Below are 14,269 nucleotides of genomic sequence, written 5' to 3' on the forward strand. Positions count from 1 at the left end.
CAGAGTAGCAGTGTGGGTGCGTGAAGGTTTGTGCGCATTGTGCAGCAGCAGCGTAGTGCTCAGGAGGAGGGGGGCGGTCCAGAGTATTTTTTTTCCCCCTTTACAAAAAGGAGAAAAAAGAAAGTACGGTGGGAAGAAGTGAGGAAGAAAGGTTACGAGACCTAGAAGGAAGAAAAGAGAAAGGAAGAGAAGGAGGTGAAACAAAACCCGAAGGTGTAGGTGGGGGAAAAAAGCAAAAGAAAAAAAGGACAAATATAAATACCAATCAAGGAAGAAAGAAATAAAGAGGTCAGTGGAAGTGAGAGAAGAGAGGAGCACAAGTGGGTGCAACAAGAGGGAGTGTGTAAAAAGAGGTTTATTAAGCACATCAGAAGAAAGGGAAAGGTCAGCACGCATAGGTGAACTGCGGGAGAACAGGAACAAAAGCAGGTTGAAAGCAGAAGAGGGGGAAGGTTTTTCTTTTCCTTTTTTTCCCCCTCTCAAAAAAAGAGGCTTCACAAGGTTCAAAGCGGTCGGCACAACCGAAAACGAAAGAGGAAGATAAGGGCGAGACAAAAAACTCGGGGGACGGGTACAAAAGGCTGGTGATCAACACTGGAAGCCGAAGCTTCGAGTGGAAAGTTGAAGAGACCAAGTCATTGGACTGTAGGAAAGGGGCGTGACGACATTGTGGCATTAAATACCGCAGGGGAGGGGTTCAATTCCGTTGGAAAGTAAAAGTAAAGACCAAATAGTTTTTTCCATTATTTATTATTTACCATTGGAAGCAGAAGAGAGACTTGAATGTTGGCAGTACGAGGGCGTGCCGGTTCTTTTCGCAACCAAGGGGGTATGACATTTCAAGGAAATGAGTATCATGTTACTCAGCAGTTACAACTTCTTCCCCCCGTGCTTCAACGTTATGTGGGGCGTCTGCACGAGTGTTTGGTTGACTGCCGGCTAACACCACAGGTGTTCCATGAAATACTGAACGACGAGGAGTTTTTTCGTGATGTAAGGGGCTCTTACAACAAGAGGTTTGGGGATATTATTAAGACAGTTGCTGGGGAGTGGTGGAGTACATGCATGAAGGACATTTTGCAGAGAGTTAGTAGTGCAGCTGATGGAGTGGACAATGCCCCCGCTGCTTCGTGTAGCGCTGTTCGTGCAGCGAATGAAGAGACAACGGAGGGGACATCAAGTTTGGATCAAGTCCTGCCCGGGAAGTGTGACGATGAGGCTTCAAGCATTGAAGTTTGTAGAGACCTACGGGCTGTGTTGTTACTCGCGGTCGTGGTGTGTTCACCATACTGTGTGATCCGGGGACCAGACACTCCTGTCATTACATGTACCGCTCGTGTTATGCTTTGCCGTGACCCATCTATAATTTACCTGGGTCTCCTCATAAACCTCGCGCAGTCAAACCAGGCCGAGAGGTCGCTTGATAGTGCCATGGTACTCCGCACACTTGCCCATGGGTGGGGTTCGTCCCCCACATTTGAAGATGTTGTAAAGTGCTGTCTCCGTGCCCGTCGTCGCAGACAACGCCGCTTAGCTGCTCCGAACGAGGAGGAACAAGTAAATGCAATTTCTACTGAAGAGGATGATGCCGAGGAAGCGGCTGACATAGCACTCTTGCAGCTGCCTGGTTTGGTTAGGGACCCACTTCAGATTGTCCCCGACCGCAGTGCTGCCCAGTCTTCCGGTGGTGGAGGGAAGTGCATGTCCGACTCGCTGCACATTGGGCGGTGTGTTTTACAGAGCATGGCGAGCGCTGCAGGCAATCCGGAGCGTCTGCTTTGGTGGTGCCGTTGTCGGTTGCTCTGTATGCAGTTGTTATCGCCAGCTGACTGTGAGGAACTGTTGGCTGGACCATCATGCGATTTCTTTCGTAGCTTGTGGAAGGTAGAGCGCATGTTTGGTGACATTTTAGACCTTGCGGAACATGATGACGATGGGGAGGAGAGTGATGCGTGCTACGGTGGTATTAGCAGTACTAGTGGCGTGGGCAGCGCCCCGACGGTGGCTGCTCTTGTTGGGATAGTAGCTGACATTGTGCGTGGGTGGCATAGGGCAGAAAATAGTGGTGGTGCAATGGGGAGTATTGTTTTAAACTACACGTCGCGTAACCCATTCGAAACAGTGAACCGAGTCGTGCCCGGGCACCGCAAGTTTCAGCAGCGGAGCCACCGTTGCCTTGCGCGCGACTGGCAGTACGGACTCTTAGTGCAGTATCACAGTACACACTTGGCGGTTTTTCCGCACCCCAACTCGTCATATGCCACGATGTTGCCTGTGATGGTCGCTCAGCTGACCGACGTGTTGCGGCATTACCCGCACTACAGCCCTATTCAGCTCATGTACTCCCTGGCGCTCACGCGGGAGAACACAAACACGTCAGTTGCACTGAACTCGGGTCTTGTGCCTGCTATAGTAACAGTGATGAGAACGTACATGGATGAGAAACAAGAATATGGGGAAAACGCTAGTGCAGACAATGGGACAGAAGGAATTCGATACGGCTGGTCGTATAAGGCGGCAGGTGTGCTTCACTGGTGTTTCACTGTGCTAGAGCAACTGGCGACACTTTCTACACATGAATCCGTGAACCCTATAGTGTTTTTGCTGTCTCCTGCAGAGGAAGACGGCTATGAGTTGTGTCATCATATTTGTAAAAAGATTTTCTACCCCGGCGGACATCCCGTGCTATTGGTCGCCGCATTCCGCTTCTTTTCTGCGTGCATTCATCACAACGTACGGGATGTTGTTCCTGCACTGCAACAGCGTGGCGTGTTAGACACACTACTGAAGATTGGGGAGAGTACGGATATTCTCGAGAGGTACAATTGCCCTAGAGGTGAGGCGAATTCAGAGGAAGGAGTAGCGGTTCAGCAAGCGGGAGAGGGCCAACCACCGCTTGCTACGAGTGTGAAAGGAAATAAGGTAGCACCGATTACACTTGCCGAGTACTCTGCTTACTATGAGCAAGCAGTGCCAATAGTGTGCATATGCAGTATGCTACAAGCCTTCGCTGTGCACAATAGCACGCACGCGAGCCTAGTCAATCGGATGATCATGCGGCGTTTCGTATGGAGTCTTACTGTCCCGTATTTTCCGGAAGTGTCATCTCCGCTGTCGGTTCCGTCGTCTCCTTCTACTCTCGCTGTGCTTTGTGTGGAGAGGGTGGAGCCCCAGCGTGTATTCACAAGACTAGCTGCTGCCGCTGGTGTGGACCTGCTCGTGCTCATACGCACCCTTCCGCCGCTGCAGGACTACTTTTTCGAGTCCGTGGAAGAGACCCTGAAGTCTCTTATTGAGGAGGCTAAACAGAAGGGACCACCACTAAGGGATGTTGGCCTGTCTATGTGGAACATACTTGCATGTTTCAGTGACCTCGAGTACAAGCAACTCGCGCAACGTGGTTCAGGTCGCCGCGGGCGCAGCCAACGTGCAGATCAAGCCAGTGAAGCAGCTGATGCCTTGCTTGACAAGTTTAAGAATTGCGGTAAGGTGGTAGCAGGTTCTTTAGGCACTCTTCTGAAGCTTTCGTCGACAGTCCCCTTTGCTAGTCCCGTATCCTTGCTCAGCAATGGCAATGTGTTGACTTCTAATCTCTTCGACGTTCAGTGCATGATGTTCGAATCGCTTACACGTGAGGTAATCCAGTTTGCATCTGATATTGTAAAGGACGCTCTGCAAGGGGGGAACAATGGTGTTTTGACGGAGGAGCAGGCAGGAGCACTGTGGTCCTTGTTTTTCCTGTTCTTTCGAAAGACTTCTCACGGCTCGTCGTCTGCAAATGGCACAAACCACTTTCGTCGCGATCTGGCCAACGTTATTTTTGACGCGTTCATTGCACTTGAGATGGCGACCGGCACACAGAGGACACAAGAAGAGTCTGCAGGGTCTGCGGTCCCTGCGCTTACCCCGGTAGCTGCTTCCCCAACGGTTGGAGACCAGGTTATTGGTTTGATGGATGCCCATTCAATGTGGAGCTCGGATTTCGAGTTGTCCGCACTAGCGAACAACTTGCTGAGTAGCGCTTTGTCCATGGCTTTACCTCCGTCAGATCGGTCGCCTGCCAACACCCCCCTAAACTTTTTTGCTGCTGTTGTTGATGGAGCCAACGCCGGTAACGATGCCTTCGGTGTCAGGCACGTTGATACGACGTCTGCTGATGCAGAAAGGGGGAATACGGAAACAGGCCCGAATGCCGTTAGTGGTTCGTCCAGTGCTGTGGAGCGATTCCGCAATGATGTGTCCAGGCTTCTCACTTCGTCGCAGACACGGCACCGGCACTCTCTACCAACTTTCCATACACATTATCACGGGAGTGGGGTGCCGCTAAATCCTCATACATCTGGCTCGGGTCACATTATGTTAGTCGCCCCATCGTACATCCTTGGTGGAGTGCGGGAGCTGCTTCAGAAAGTGGCAAAATCTGTGACGGCTGCTGCAAGGGTGCGCAAAGAGGAGGAGGACATAAAGGAGGAGGGCGATACCAGTGAAGCCGGGTGTCCACCTCAGAAAATGCAGTGGGAACAAATGCATCACTTTGCGGCACTTGAGGCTGTGGATCTTGCGCCCTTGCGGGAGGCGGAAATGCGTTTGCAAGCCGCGGAGGCGGCGCTTTCCGTTGGTTGGAAGTACATTAGTGGGAACAGTGGTTTGGTAGCGTTTCTTCATAATATTATAGGAAACCTCTGGCGAATTACGGAGTGTCTTTTGCCAGTGCAGAATAGCCAGTTGTTAACGGGACCGTTGTCGTCGACATCTTCTGCGTTGGTGAATAATCCTTGTAACTTCTGTGGTGTCGGCGGCGTGGCTGAAAGGGGGAGTGCGGTTGCCACGAGCGACACGACTGCGAACTCGGGTGCCACCGCAGGACCACCATTAGATGCAGAAAAACTGAAGACAGTTGTTGGATACTTGACTGGCATCCTCGAGGCACTGCTGAAGCTACCTCCCGACCGTGGTCTCCAGCGATTTCCGTGGCAACCGAGGTTGCTTTACTTTGCACTCATTACCTGGCGGTCGCGTGGGCTCGAGCTGAGTCCGGCGATGATACTTGGAGCGCTTGCGCATCTGGTGGATCTGGGTAGTGAAGTTTTTAAGCGGGGTGCCACTGTGATATCTCCTTCGATCAGCGCTTGTGAAAGTGAAGTGGATGTGGAAGCGGTGGGGGATGACCGATCGCCGCTCACTCTAGGCTCCCCACCGCGTCCCGATTCCCATCATCCCAATCGCAGTGAGGAGGACAGCATGGTGAGGATTCGTGTGGCTGGCGACTTCGCCGATCTGTTTGGTGAGGTGCTGCCATCTGTGTCACTGCGATCGGAGCGGCTAGTGCAACTTTCCCTTCGAAATAGGACGTCGAGGTCAGACACCCCTGTCGCTCCAAGAACCCCTGAAGTCTCGGCAACGGGGTTCCCTCGCGACACGGAGGAGTGGAGGGGGTTTGGACCTGTCTCGTTGGCGGAGTACGCCCCCTGCTGGGTTCTTGAGGTTGCAGCCACCATGCACGCTAATGACAAATCTGTAGGGAAAATGTGGGTGCTCATACGTCGGCTCTGCAGCAAGTTGTGCTGGATTTACCACACGTACAGTTCGCCAGTTTCCGCTAACTCGGGTGCAGGTGATGATGACCAGCCAAAAAAGGGTATTTTACTGATAGAAAGAATAATTCGCCTTGTTCTTGAGGACCCTGTTCGCAACTATACTCTTTTGGAATTTCTAGCCGTCGTTTTGTCGCAGGATGAGACCACAGCTCAACGCGAGGCACTTGTCACACGAACTCAGCTTCCGTACGCCATATTGGATTGCATTGTGAAAGAAGTCAGGCGGATTGAAAATGAGCAGAACGAGGATGCTTCCAAGAGAAAGGAAAAGTGGTCTCTTCGAAACTCTATGCTAGGCCAACTCTTCTGTTTCCTGTCGTCGTGTTCAGTAGGCGCGCTGACGGAGAAGGGAACCGGGGCCTGTCCGCATTACCGCGGTAATTCCACCAGCTTCTGTTGGATGGGGCACCTTTGTCCTCATCCCCACGTTGGCGATAAGTCCGGCTCGCACATGAGACGAGGATCTGCGAGGTCGTCAAAGGTGACGCGACAAATAGCAAAGGTGCTTGAAGAGTTTGGTTACAAAGGGGATGTTTCTCCTCAAGCCCCACCTAGTGAACTAGAAACGGTGACGTCGGACGCCGTAACCGGTGCGACATCACGGCGCGCCACTGGTCGCAACATGCGGGGCACTGAGGCACCAGGGCAAAACCCTGCTGAAAATGCAAGAAACGATGGGGATGAGACTGCCACTCACCAGGACGATGCAGTATCTGGAGTTTCTTCTGTCACGAAAAAGTGTGTTGATGTGAAGCTCAAACTGTCATCCGTCGTTGGAGGCACGTCGTCACTTCCAAAGTCTATGCTGTCTGAGTGCGCAGTGCTTGTTCTAGATTATCTTGCCGATGATGATGAAACAAACGAAGCTGAGAAGTGGGAGTCACTGAATACGGAGGATACGAGAAGCGACACCCTCTGTACCCCACGTCACGTTGCTCGCCGTGCCGCCAAAGTGAGCGGTGAAACGAACGTATTGGAAACACCCATAATATGCATTGCTGTGGCGTTGTTGGCCCAGTTGTTGGACGCGGGTGATACCACACTACTGTCTCACATATACAAACTTAACGAAACATCGAAGAAGGGCTTTGTTATGCGGGCTGTTTCCCGGTTGCTGAGGGAGGATATGATACCCACCTCGGTTTGTGTGCATGTGCTTAAAGCCCTCGTTGACCAGTCGGACCACACCGAGTGGGTGGTGTACTCAGCCATGGTCAGCGCGGTTCAAAATTGTATTCGCGCTGGTGTCACGGTGTTGTTAAAGGAGACAGATGTCCGCGACATGTACGCGAGTAGCGTGCTTGGTGCCGGGCGAAAGGCCATCGCTCCCCGTGTTGGCGGAGATGTGTACCGCCACTCGGTGCCTATGGATGAATTTGTTACGTGCCTTCGCACTGTTGTTGATAAGCATCCAAAGGCTTTTTGTACCGTGTTTAATAGCGCTTGCATTGTGCACATTGTTTCTGCGGAGGGGAACCCCAAGGGAGACACCAGGAGTGCCGTATTACTAGCTCCGCGTAAGCCCCCACGCATCCATGCAATGGGAAGTGCCCCGTCGCCTCAACGCACCACTGTGGAGTATGTGTTGGACACACTTCTGCGCCGTCTTGCACAAAAGCAGCTGCCACCAAGTTTTGTTGCAGCAGTGCTGAACAACATCACCACTCTCCCTGCGGTGGCATCTATTGTAACGACTTATTGCGTAAACGTTCCAGTTCCGGAGAGCATGCGGGGTGCCTTTCTGGACCAGAAGGCTGAGGAGGATGAACCCACGCTAAACCAGAAACAGGAGTTTGGTGACAGCTTTTTATTGCATGAGGCGACGCCTCGGCCACTTACCCCGTTCCTTGCCGTGCTCCTATTTATGGACGAGCGGCAATTGGAGTGCCTCGAGCCGTTTCTTTCTAATGTTGCGCAGAAGGCACCATCGCGTATGGCGCATATTCTCCTCCAGGCACTTGATGTAACACTTACGGCACTTTCTTCGGAGAACAGCGGGGGTAACTGTCTTGTTACCCGAAATGAAGAAATGGAACTTGTGCACCGTGCGTCAAGTAGGCCTTCGCCGCGTACCATGGCCTGTAGCTTGCTGCATGCGCTTCGGCTGCTGCTCGTGGTGACCTCCAGTTCGCTAGTTTGGCGCCTGTGCGAAGAGCTGTGGCAGCGTGGCGCACTTGACTTATTGTATCGGATGGTTGAGCAGAAGTGTTATTCAACAGAGAAAGATGCGGCCACACTGATCCTCGTCATCCGGCGCCTGCTTCTGGCCCACAGCAAGTGCGCCGGACGGAGCAACGGGAAGGTTTCACCGGCTGCCGGCCATGGTGTTACAGCTGGCAGCAGCGTGAGCAGGGGGACAATGACTGGCTTGCAGGGCGCAGAACTGTCGGATGCCCATCTGGGACTAATGCGGCACCGACAGAGACGGCAGCAGCAGCAGAGCGGTGCAGAGGAGGATGAAGAGGATTCACAGACCCCTCCACCAGATACTGGAAGGGAGGAGGGGCGGACCCTGGGCGAGGCGGGCATGAGCCCCCTACCAACCGGTATGCAGCAACCCCATCGGCAGCAGTTTTTGCAGTCAGGCAGTGTTGATGACTCTTTTTACCTCAACGCACTTGTTAATGGAAATGACTCACGACGGGAGGCAAGTGATTCAAACAACAGACGTCGGCGGTCGCTTGAGGAGGGGACCTTCAGCGGGTTTTTATTGGGTCTTGGCGAACTGCTGCGACCTACCCAGGATATTGTATCATTTGAAAGTCGCAATATTTCTGACAGCACTCACGATGAGGATGAAAGTGATGTGACGGGGGATGGGGATATCGGCGGAGTTTCACCCGGGCAGCAAGCGATCCATCTGGTAGTGGGGAGAATTGGAGGTGGGTTTACTCCGAGAGGTTCCGGTGATGGCGATGACAATAGCGGCCACAATGAGGGGGGTGAAGGGAACATCGCGCGGGGGGCGCGTAGCGAGAGTGGGTTTGATATGAGTGGTGTCGATGACGATGACATGGGTGGTAATGATGATGGCGGGCCTCACAGTGATGGTGGCGATGACGACGATGTGGAGGGTGCGGATTTCGATCTCAATGACACAGATGACGACGACGATGATGATGATGATGATGACGACGACGACGACGATGATGATGACGATGATGATGACGATGATGATGACGATGAAGAGCTTCTTAACTTCGACAGCGAGTATTATGATGATGAGATGGAGCGGGGCTCCGTTTCGTTTTCTCTTCACAACCGCTATCCACCAGGTGGCCTTCTGGGGGGTACTGGGCCACAAATCCCCTTCGACTCCTTCACAGTGGGTAACGAACCACGTATGGATGGGCGACCAGCCTCAATAGAGGCATGGGATTTTAGCTCGGTCCGCAGGGACCAAAGGATACGCCTTGAGGATCTTCACCCGCATGGCGAAGGGTGGTCGCTCCCCAGTGCTGTTCCTGATCCTGCTGACTTTTGGAGCGTCTTTGCTCATGGTCGTTTGGAAGGTGCAGACCATATGTTTCACACTCTTTATGGAAGTAGCCGTCATAGCAGTACGTCCCGGCTTGTGAACATATGTTCAATTGTGAACATGGAGGTGAGAGAACAATGGGAGAGTGCTCAAGCTCTTCACCCGGTGAGGCAAGTTTTGCGTGAAACAAGTGAGGCTCCTCCGGACCCTGAGGTGACACCACCGGCACCAGAGGCGGCGGGTGAACCCAGAAACGGTGATGAAACCGCTGCGTGGAATGCTGGAGGTGACGATATTACTTTAATTGGAGGCAATGGTGATACCCAACCGCTGTTATATGAACCTGGTCATGGTGAAGGCCAGCTACAGCAACAGGTGAACGACCGCACGGGCACTGACATTGCTACGATGGCAGAGGCAAATGTGGCACACGTACCGGGGGAAACCGCGACTCAAGGATTCTCCAACAGCGAATCGAGTGGTGCTACTCGTATACTTGCTTCCCCCGGTTCTGCCACCGATGATGTGGGGGCGGGTCTCGCTTTGCTGGACTTTGGCGGTCAAAGCGTTGCCCCTCAGGCAGACCCTGCCGAAACTCATATTGCCTCGGATGCTGGCGTTACCAGTTCTGTGGTTGCGAGCGCGGGGTCGGCGTTAACTGCCCCACCAACCGCTATCGCAGAACCACCGATGGAGGAACAACCGTGGTTTAATGTGATTCGGCCGCACTTCTTGTTGGAGCTTCCAGAGACGCTACGTCGGGAGTTGTTATTCGACCACATGAATGTGCTGCTCGGTAGTGAAACACGGGAATTGGAGGGACATCAGACACGGATCTTTGCCGCGTTCTTCACACAATTACCGGCTGATGTGCAACGGGAGGCGGCTGAGGTGGAGCAGCGGTGGCGGCAAGTTACCGGTGACGTGCCTAGCAGTGCTGGGAATGAAACCCCAAGCCGGAGTGTGCTGTTAGATTTACTGGCCACTGTCGATACGGAGTTGCGCCAGGAGATATTGGCAACATGTGACCTCGGAGATCTTGAGGAATACCCTGAGCTCCTCCGAGAGGCCAACAGGGCCCGCCAATCTCGAGCTGTGGAGGCTGTGAGTGAAGGGGACGCCTCGGTACCACGTCAGCTACGGCGACGCGAGGGAGCGTTAACAGTGATTCGAGGGCGGCGCCCTGCGGATGCAGAAGGGGCTAATGCCGCTGTCTCAGTATTTGGGACTGATGCTCTGTCCACACTCACATTACCCCGCATACCCCCCGTTTTGCGTCGCATTCGGGGACTGGGTCCAGTGGCGTACCATCAACACCGTGACAATTCACTTTCCTGGTTCACCAGTAACATGAGTGGAAACCATCACCCCAGGAATTTGGGCCGCAGGCAAAACAGCCGTATTCGTGACGAGAGCAGTGATGATGATAACGTCAACAGGCGAGGGTACTCGTCACGAGGTTTCGCCTTCATTACGGAGGCGCATCTTGTGTCGTGTATCCGTGCACAACAAAGCCGTGTTGTGCGTGACGAGAGAGTGACCCCGCCACCGAACCGACAGAATGGTGCAGCGGGTGTGGAGAATGCCGTCCCCGCGATACCCAGTGCAATTCTGAAACAGCTTGTAGAACTCATATGGCTCAGCAAAGCTTCCTATTCGCCACTCGACCGTCCAACTTCATCGTCAACCGACCTCTATGTTGGCTCCCAATTGGTGCAACTGCTAGTGACTGCTTGTAGAAAACCGGAGACAGCGGCGGAGGCGATGCTTTTTCTTGTGGACACAGTTCTAGAAAGAATACCTTCAACGTCGTATTCGCTATCGCATGAATCCGTTGGTTCGGAATCATCCCAAACTGGCCCTCATGGTGTCACCGACTCGGGCCGCAACGCACTGCCTACAGCTTCGCTAGTTACTTCCACCAGTGGGGTTGGTCGTGCTGTTGGTGCTTCTGTGGATGTAATCCGTGACTGTGGTCGTGTCGCACTGCGGACATTGCTTGTGATTGGTCAGTTGATTGAGCGCTGCCGTGCTGCTGGTCTGAGCGTTACAACCCTCCCCGATTCTGTGTACATGAAGGTTACTCAAAGTTCGGCTGAGTCACCAATTACTGCGCAAGAAGAGACCACTGGTTCTCGCTTATTTAAGAAGCTTGTTGAGCTCGTGCTCCGTGTTCCTCTGCCCCGTGTGGAGGCTGCATTCACACGTGTATTGTGTCGGCTTAACCAGCAGCTCCAACGATTGGAAGAGATCGCACCCGTGTCGCGACGTGCTCCGCGTGATGTGGACCTCGAGTCTCAGGGTGACAACGTAATTTTCCATTTACGTCACCCACATCCTCTGCGGTGGCAGAATTTGCACCGCTACCCCTATGTTGATAGTGGCTACATTTGCAACAGGTGCAACACAACATTCCACACCGAAACTGTTGCTTTCCACTGCGAGATGTGCCGATTTGATATTTGCCCAGCCTGCAGTTTCGTGTCGTTGACGGTAGAAGAAGAGAGGGTACGAGGGCGGCATTGGGGCTATTCTCTTGTGTCGTCGAAGGGGACAATGGAGGCCGCGTTGCAGCTGCTGCGTCACCCGAACTGTACAGATGATATGGCGCAGGAGGTGATGGAGTTCTTTCGCCGTGGTATCAAGGAAAGTGCACACCGTGACAAGGGCGTCGCTGCAGCCAACACTAGCGCCGCCATCGCGATGGTTGAGCGCGTCATCATTGACCTTGCAAATAGTATTACGGTGGAAATACATGAGTGCGTTAACGCATTACGGGCTGCTTTTCCACACAAGGTATTCCAGTCGTTTTTCTTAAGTGCTACTTCTAATGAGGATGGGAACAGTGGTGGAACGGAGAGTCAACAATGGACAGCTCAGGAGGCAAGTGTTGCGTTGTCCTACATGTGTCTAAACTCAACCTCGAATAAGTTACTCGCTTTATTCCACCCATACGCCGAGTCCCACCGTCCAGAGCCACGTGAAGTATCATTGATGTGGCATGCCGTGCAAATGTACTTGGCGGAAGTAGCCTTCATCCTTCAACACATACAAAACCGTTCCTCTGTTCTGCTGCCCCAGGCTGTGCTTCTTCTGCTCAGCACCTTCTGTCAGTTTCACATGGCGGAGCCCCGTAGGGATTCGTCTGCGAGTACCGCCTCAGAGAGTGTGAGTAGTTTGAGTTTGGAGAAAACCGACACAGAACGCTTCATGTTGGATTCAACACATGCCTCGTCGACAGTTTCGGATGCCGCGGACGCTGCAGCAAAGTTGGCCAATAGCGAGCAGCGGCAACACCGGGATCCTCCCCCTCACGAAGGCCCAGATGTTGGAAGTACCGACAGCGACGGTTCGGGTGATGAGCGCCCAATGATGCCTCGCGTCGTAAGGCAGTTTGTAGAGCGCAACAAGTTAACTATCAATGCGCTCATCCAATATGACCCAAAGGTTCTTGAAGGAGGCTTCAAGTTTCTTAGGTCGGAGCCTGGGTTTGTTGACTTCAATATACGTTTGAATGACTTTCATCGCCAGATCAGCTACGCTTCACAGGGCCCTCGAATTAGTCTGAGCATCAACCGTGGCCAGTGCCTCCGTGATAGTTTCGCGCAACTTTCCAAATTGAATAATTTCCATGGATCAATCAGTGTTCGCTTCAGTGGAGAGGAGGGGGCTGACGCGGGTGGTCTCACGCGGGAGTGGTTCCAATTGATCGCGGAGGAGATGGTAAATGATAACTACGCCCTCTTTATTCATTCACGCGAGGGGATGACTTACCAGCCGAATCCCCTCTCCGGTGTGAATCCTCTTCACCTGCAGTACTTCCGTTTCGCTGGAATTGTCGTTGGTATGGCTGTGGCGCACCGCGTGGCCATTGATGTCCATTTTACACGGGCTGTATACCGCCACATGATTGGCATACAACCCACATTCGGTGACCTCAAGAGCGTGGATCCCGAGCTGTACGAAAATCTCAAGTGGCTGTTGGTGAATGATGTCAGTGATCTTGGTCTCTTCTTCACCGTGAGTTGCGAAAAGTTCGGTGTGACTGAGGAGGTTGAACTTATTCCCAACGGCTCGCAGGTGGCGGTGACAAATGCAAACAAATCACAGTATGTTCGCCTACGTTGCGAGTTCTGCATGACACGACAGATTGAAGAGCAGTTGCAGGAGTTTCTCAAAGGATTCTATGCTGTCATTCCCCGGAAGGAGATTCGAAACTTTTCAGCGCAGGAACTGGAGCTTGTGATTTGCGGCATGCCAGATATCGATGTTGAGGACCTTCGTCTCAACACCACATATGATGGCTACACCTCCACATCGCTGCAGATCCGCTGGTTCTGGGAAGTGGTAGCGGCGATGAGCAAAGAAGACCGGGCAAATCTCCTGCAGTTTGCGACGGGCGCCTCGAGGGTGCCACACGGCGGCTTCAGCAATTTGGAGTCATCGAATGGTTCGCCTCAGCGCTTTACCGTCTCCCGGTGGGCGGACAGTGCGGAACTGCTTCCACAGGCCCACACGTGTTTCAACAAAATTGCGCTACCGGAGTACAGCAGTTGTGAGGAACTACGCAAAAAGTTAATGGTTGCCATCACACTTGGGAGTCGGGGCTTCACCATGACGTAGCGTAAGAAAGGGAAGGAAAAAGGAAAAAGAAATTCGTTGATTGTGTAAGAATTGAAGGAAGAAAAGAAAGAAAGAGCCAAAGTGAGATTAAGCAAAGTGAAGGGAACGACACCGGAAACTCCCTTCACTCCTTTTTTTAAAAAATTGTCTCAAAAGTCAGCGGCTGCAAGAAGACATACGGAATAATAAACAACACAAGTAAGGGATATATATGATGTGGGTGTGTTGGACTGTGGAAAATAAAGCGTGATTAATTTGACAATGAAAGACGTGAGGGAGGAGAGTTTTTTTGTTTTTGTTGTTGTTGAGGGATGGGTGAGCGGAGGAAAGTGTGGCGAGCACACAAAGTAGATGCGTAATATTGGTGTATGTCTGTTTTAAATACGCGTTGACAAGTTCAAGAGAAAATGCAATTTTTCTTTTTAAAGTAATCTTAGTGTAAGTAAAGAAATGAGAGTGAGTGTGTCCTTTGTCTTAGGAATATTTTAATTTTTAAAAGAATTAAAGAGAGAGAGAGATAGAGAAAGAAAGGGCTGCGGCGTATTACAGCCATGTGTGTGTGTGTGTGTGT

At 52.4% G+C, this 14,269-nt stretch overlaps 1 protein-coding gene across 1 annotated transcript; it reads left to right on the forward strand.

Annotated features, from left to right (window-relative positions):
- Positions 1–783: 783 nt before the first annotated feature.
- On the forward strand, positions 784–13,698 carry TEOVI_000016200 (ubiquitin-protein ligase, putative; the record flags this gene model as incomplete). Its single annotated transcript, XM_067220756.1, has 1 exon — positions 784–13,698. One exon carries the CDS (start codon positions 784–786, stop codon positions 13,696–13,698), a length of 12,915 nt encoding a protein of 4,304 aa, XP_067076857.1.
- Positions 13,699–14,269: the final 571 nt, after the last annotated feature.

Source organism: Trypanosoma equiperdum (assembly GCF_001457755.1).
Source record: "Trypanosoma equiperdum strain OVI genome assembly, contig: ctg_121, whole genome shotgun sequence".
NCBI lineage: Eukaryota > Euglenozoa > Kinetoplastea > Trypanosomatida > Trypanosomatidae > Trypanosoma > Trypanosoma equiperdum.